Source organism: Dysidea avara, chromosome 3 (assembly GCF_963678975.1).
Source record: "Dysidea avara chromosome 3, odDysAvar1.4, whole genome shotgun sequence".
In the NCBI taxonomy this organism is placed as follows: Eukaryota; Metazoa; Porifera; class Demospongiae; order Dictyoceratida; family Dysideidae; genus Dysidea; species Dysidea avara.
This window is the reverse complement of record NC_089274.1, coordinates 775,844-782,296: the sequence shown is the minus strand read 5'-3', so window position 1 is coordinate 782,296 and position 6,453 is coordinate 775,844. Positions and strand designations below refer to the sequence as shown.

At 40.6% G+C, this 6,453-nt stretch overlaps 1 protein-coding gene across 1 annotated transcript; it reads right to left on the bottom strand.

Moving 5' to 3' along the window:
• Nucleotides 1–525: 525 nt before the first annotated feature.
• On the bottom strand, nt 526–4,763 carry LOC136248647 (uncharacterized). The gene is made up of 3 exons (XM_066040412.1): nt 4,571–4,763; nt 2,555–4,507; nt 526–2,494 (listed from the first exon to the last, which is right to left on the bottom strand). The coding sequence occupies exons 1-3, from the start codon at nt 4,722–4,724 to the stop codon at nt 594–596; spliced, it is 4,008 nt and encodes a 1,335-aa protein (XP_065896484.1). The 5' UTR covers nt 4,725–4,763; the 3' UTR covers nt 526–593.
• Nucleotides 4,764–6,453: the final 1,690 nt, after the last annotated feature.

Sequence of the window (6,453 nt, the reverse complement as noted above, 5' to 3'; positions counted from 1 at the left end):
CCCCCCCAGATCCCGTGTTTCCAGAGATTCTATACTTTGGTCAGCCCCTCGTCACATCAACTACTTCTGCTAGTGTAGCTACCAGCTAGTGAAAAAGCAATAGCTAGGTGGAGACCAGGCTTGCTGGTCATGCCCATGTTGTGACACTACCAAAGCATTCAAACACCTTTATTGAGCCAGGATTATTACTAGTACTCATAGCATTACACCATATGACTACTGTAGCTAAGTCCATGGAAAATTCAACAAAATTGAACCACTAACACTTCCCATGTTGCTATACTTGTTAAGAAGAAACTATTTAAGTGTCATTCTTCCCCATAAAGAGTATCTATGGTGGCACAAAATTAGTGAAACATACTAATAGCATATAAGGTGATTCCCAAATTCCAATACCCCAGTTGTGGTGCTACACTATCTATACAGTACCCATATACTAGTGACATTGTGAGGGCTCTTGGAAGCATTATAAACACTTGGTACCAGTCACTATCAGTACCATGTGGTACCTGGCATTACCATCTATTGATTAATAACTGTAAATATCATGAAACATTACCTACAACAAATCTACTAAGTACAGTCCAATCTCATTATGAGAAGCAAGAAAAAATAGCAATATTTCCTTCAAGGCCACCACTGTTTGTACCTTCCATACACCTACTCCTTGCCACAGTATCTGAATTTTCATCAAAGTAGATACCCAAGTCAGGGTCACCACCAGGGATAGTAGTCAGGTCAATTGTTATCTTATCAGACATCTGATTAGAGTTCATAAAGTCAGAGACAGTATTGTCAAGAGTACAGAACTCATTGCCTGGCACTTCACTGCCCATGTTCAGTTCAACTTGTAGTGTCACATTAGTGGTATTGATTGCCCGTACACATGCCACTCTCGTGGTGACAGCCATAGAGTTTGCAGCGCAGCTGATTGGTCCATCCCCAGATGTTGTTGGGTCTTCATCTTGAGATGTACTGTAGTCCTCAGTCTCGCTAATTGTGCGGCTACAAATAGCTAGTAAGTTGTTGTCAGAATCTGCAGAAATGGTGGTGACAACGTTAGACTCCAAACACTCATACACTTGTACCCTGAAGTACCAGTAACCAGTGGTAACATCAGGTTTAATAGGATTATCTGCTGGAGGATTTGGAATGGGAAGATCAAATCTTGCATATGAACTGGCTGCTATGCAGTCATCCTCATTGTTAAAGAATGGGGAAGAAGGATTACCCTCAGTGCTACTAGTGAAGGTAATTGTAGTTCCCACTGGAGTAAGGCCATCAGGTTGGGTTTGGTAAGCATCAAGGTAAGTTTGGTCAATAGCCCTAATAGTACCATTATCCACATTACCACATAAAACTGGTACACATGCTGAATGGCTGACTGGACCTTCTGTTGTACGTGAGTGTCTAAAGAAAAATGGTTTACCAAATCGTGTAATAAACTGTGTGATTACAACTTCTGCACCTGACAGTGGGTTACCTCTTGAGAAAGTACGCACCTGAACATAACAGATCATGTTGACAGACAAAGGAGTAGCAATTGCCCACAACAAATTGGTGTTTGAGAGGACAGCTGTTGCCTCCACTTCACCAGTAGAACCAACTACATTTATTGCAGAGTCAGTCATCCATTGACCATCAGAGTTATTGGCATTAATGACTAACAGTTCAAGTGCAGTACCATCAGGTTGACCATTGTCTTCAGTAAATGTTGTATTTACCTCAGCCATGGAAGTTAATGGACTTCCACTATCATTCATCAACCCAGTAAATGCTATGATCCTTACTGCATAAAATGTGCCATCAGAGGTAACCACTGCAGGTGGAAAGTCAGCATCAAATGAGCTAGGGTTTTCCTCAGCAAAATAGAATGTGCTTGATACTACATCTCCTGTGAATACTTCTCCATCAACATCCATGACATTATTAAGAGGAAAACTAGAAGTGGCTATCCCTCCCACATCAATCATCCCATTGGTTGGATTAGTTGTCGTAGTGACGTTATTGAGAGTGACACTGATTCTGATTGGTCCCGGAGGGATCAGATCAATAGTGAGTATGGAGGGTATATGGTTAGGTGATGATATACTAACAGCGATTGTGTCCTGACTGACTGGGGCAGAAGTGGTGAGCATACCAAGCGTGTTAGTCATCATCAGCTCTCCATCATCAATTGTTATCATAGCTCCCATTATTGGTAACATGTCTGAAGCACTAGTAACTGTTAGTTCAACATCAATGGGGACATTTTCACAAGGCTGGCAAGAACAAGTTGATGGTTGGGTAAGGACAAACGGATTGAGAGCATCACATGTGATCTCAATGGTAGTAGGGGAGTCCTGTCTGTAACAACATGGTGTACCACTGCCACTAGCACAGTCACCAAATGGAGTAGTACATGACACTTCACTACAGCTCTGACTGGTGAAGGAGACTCCATTGTCAGTCACACAACCTGGAGGTAGTGTTACTGGTGTTGTTTCCAGTACACCTGTGAAGTTAAGCATGTTATAATAATGTGTTACCAATAACTAGCTTACTGTCAACTTACGTTCAAAACATTCAAACTGTACAAAACTTCCTCCAAGTGGAACAGGCTGGCCAATGTTATTTGTGCATCGAAGCAATGCAACTTCTCTGCTGGTAGCATCAAAATATATTCCTTGACTTGGATCATTGCCTTGTAGAAGAGTATTATTAAGGTCAAGTGTTACATTGAAAATATTAGCAGTCAGTAGGTCAGAGTTAACTTGATCTGATACTTCTCTTAAATAACACAAATCTCCATTAGCAGCATTTTCGGTATTCTGTTCAGCTTGTATTGTAACTCTTGTGTCAGCTTGTAGACAAACAGTACGAGCTGTTACCCTACCGGTGCACATTGACGGATTGATATCAGTTGGAATGGGAACTATGGGAGCTCCAGAAGTAGAAGTTGCTGTGTCGGTGTCAACTGAAGCCTGCGATCTATTATTCACTGATGCAGCTGTTACGCTATTGGAATCAAAGCAACTGAGAACTTGAACCTGAATGAACCAGAATCCCTGACCAGTATCCTCTTCTTCTGGTGGAATAACAATTGGTGGATTAGGGTCTACTAATGGCTCAAAGCTAACAAATAAACCATCAGCTGCATCCATACAGTCAGTTTGTGTAGAATAGAATGCACTACCCATTGTGCTACCAGTGAAGGTTATGGTGTTAGTGCTTTCTTCCACAAAAAAGCGGTCGGGTTGTACACCACTTGGGGTTAGGGTTGCCTCATTAAATCTACCTTGGATTGCTCCATTACCTCCAACGCCTCGCCTCACTTCTATACAGACGGAGTTGCCCAAAGGACCACTTCCATCTCCAGTGGTTGCTGAACTTCGGAAGAATTCCGAGTCATTTGGAAACTCCACATCAATAGTTGCACCTGTAGTATCTTCAGATACTCTGACTTGAAGATAGACAATATCATTAGCTTGAATGGGGCGGGAAACAGACCAGAGTTGGCGAGCATTAGGAATTGTAACAGCTCCACTTACTTGTCGTTGTGCTTGTCGTTTTTTAGATACATCATCAGTAAAAGTGAAATTACCACCTATAGTCCACAAACCAGTAGTATCATTGAAGAGAAGCAATAATAATGTCACATCAGTTTGATCAAATAAATCAAGGGTTAGTACTACTGTAACTGGCCTATCAGGATCAACATCTAATGAGTTACCATCATCATCAAGTAGCTCTGTCCTGGCTAACACTAGAGACTGATAGAAGACTGTACTCCCACCAACTTGTTCAGTGACAATTTCTGGAGGAAAACTGTCACTGTATGAGTCATCACTACCAGCAGTAAAAATGTTAATTTCAGCTGTTACATTTCCAGTAAAAGGGGTACCATCAGTGTTAACAACTGAGTTAGCAGGTATATCAACAGTAGCTATATCACTGATAGGTACAGTAAGATTGTCACTACTACTACCAAGAGATTCCCGAACTACTGGTGAGAGAACCACATTAATTACAGTGGGACCAGGTGGCAATATTTCTACAGTGACCATTATACTAGAGTGGTTACCAGCTGTTATTACTACTGACACTTGCTCATCACTGACTGGTCTGTTTGTATTAGCTATACCAACATCATCAGTGACCAGTGTAGATGATCCATTGATCACTATCTCAGCTCCCATAATAGCACTGTTATCTGTTCCACTAGAGATAATAAATATCAGTGTGACATTTAGGTCTCCACAAGGCCGACAAGTACATTGTTCTGGTTGAAATATTGTGCGTAGATTTGATGCTTCACAGGTGAAATTAAAACTTGTCACACGAGCAATATCATCTTGGCAGCAACACAGGGTACCACTGGTACCGTCACAGACTCCAAATTGGCTTGTACAGAGAGTGTTGTCACAAGCTGTCCTGTTAATCATCCTCAAACCATCTGTCCCACTTAATGCACAGTCAGCTGGCAGGAAACCTTCAGTGATTCCAATATCACAGAGTTCAAAGGAGACTATAAAGAAAATCATATAAAATATAACATGCTGCTATGATTGTGTACAGCAAAATGTCTTACTAGGGACTGCAGAGTCACTGTCATGATCATCATCATCAAATTCATTGCGAGGTTCTACCAGCAGAAATCCAATAATGAAGAGAGCGCCAAGAAGAGATGCTACTCCCACTAGTAAGGAGAAGATCAACTGTAGCAGGTTTGAAGCTAAGGACATTCTCTCAGTTCTATACAAATGAACTATTCAATACAAATTCAAGAGAATATATACATAAGGTATGTTATCTCAATTGTTACAAGTTATATATAGGGCTGCTGTACCAGGCAGGAACTGGCACTGCAGAAGTTGTTAACAAGCATCACTATCACCTTCACTGGCTGCTAATTACCTCATCACATAGTTCACCAGTTGAATAGTCACTACTATTTGTACAGGTGGGGATCATATAGAATGAAATTACTGATTAATGGTAGCTATGCTACTTTATCACATCTTCAGCTCAGTTAGTCAGCTGGGACATGAAGACAGTAGATGATTTTACTTTATAAACTGATTATATAATAAATAGCTACATGCATATAGTTAGCTACATATATGACAGCTAGCTAGTTGTCAGGTTATCACTTTAGCTATCTACAAGTCTGACTAATTATAAGGTATATTTCATGACCTCATTATAGTGACCATGTCAAGTAGGTCCCAAACTGTCAGAGCATTCTCCATGTATGTCTACACGAGCAGGATGTATGTCTACCCGAGCAGGAAAGATAACTTACAATAGCATACCACAGAAGCCTGTTGTTGTGTCTTACACAGACATTTCACCGTGGTGAGGTAAACTTTCCTTCAACCATACAGGATTAGTGAAGCTGTTCTGGTGCCACTACAAGTGACTGGTACAAACCCACACAACAAGTCAGCTCTGATGGTACGATCAGGTAACTAGTAAAATACCATTCTTGTAGTCACAGAGATTGGTCAGTGTTGTAATGGACCACTTATAAGATCACCTTCAAAACCATCAGAACTGATAAGATATACGGTGCAGACTGGAGCTAGTTTGTATACTCTAACTATGATTGTCTTTGCACAACATAATAAACTTCTTCTGTTCAATTGCCTCCAGATCAAAACCTTGTTTTTCAGACCAAAATTGCTCCCACATTCAATCTAATTGTGATTGCCAGACATCTTTAGGGGGTGTTCCTCTACACTAAGTCACTATACTAGTCCCTTCACTGACACTTGAATAGTTATGATGACACAGTTGAGTGTGTTACGTCAATCAGTTAACATTGTAGTAATTACCAGCTCAGCAACCCGATCATGTTACCAAGAGAAGGCTAGTCATATCTGAGGTACTGTCTGGTAACATTACAATAAACAATTTGGTTGATCAACAATACATGACCTACTAGTATACACTAACTAGAAGCTTCCCAGGAATTCATAAGGTCTCACCATCAGTTTCAGTGGGTGTACTACAAACTACAACATGTAAAACTCAACTTATCAACTATTGTTATAATGACAGCATCTGGTAGTCACAAGGCTATACACAGTACAAGTGTATTATTGATGACACTATGTCACTGGTGAAGACAGGATGTTGGTTACACATCATATCTCTTGGCATGTATTACTGTGCAACCAAATATGGTATCTTGAATTGTATGAATTAGGTTATGTAGTGCATTTGTCCCATTCACAACAAGTATGGATAATGTAGTACTTGTTTCTTAGCTAGGAAAGTGATGTAATGTGTTGGGATGGCTGAAAGAAGGTTTGTGAGGGTTCTGGGACACACAAGGATACACTACCAATTCACACATTAGAATACTTGGTATTGATACTGAGGTGTTGGGGTTGGACCATAATTCATTCACGATGAATTGCGAAGTCTTCTGATAGAATGAAACATTTCACCCCTCCCCTGGTATTAACA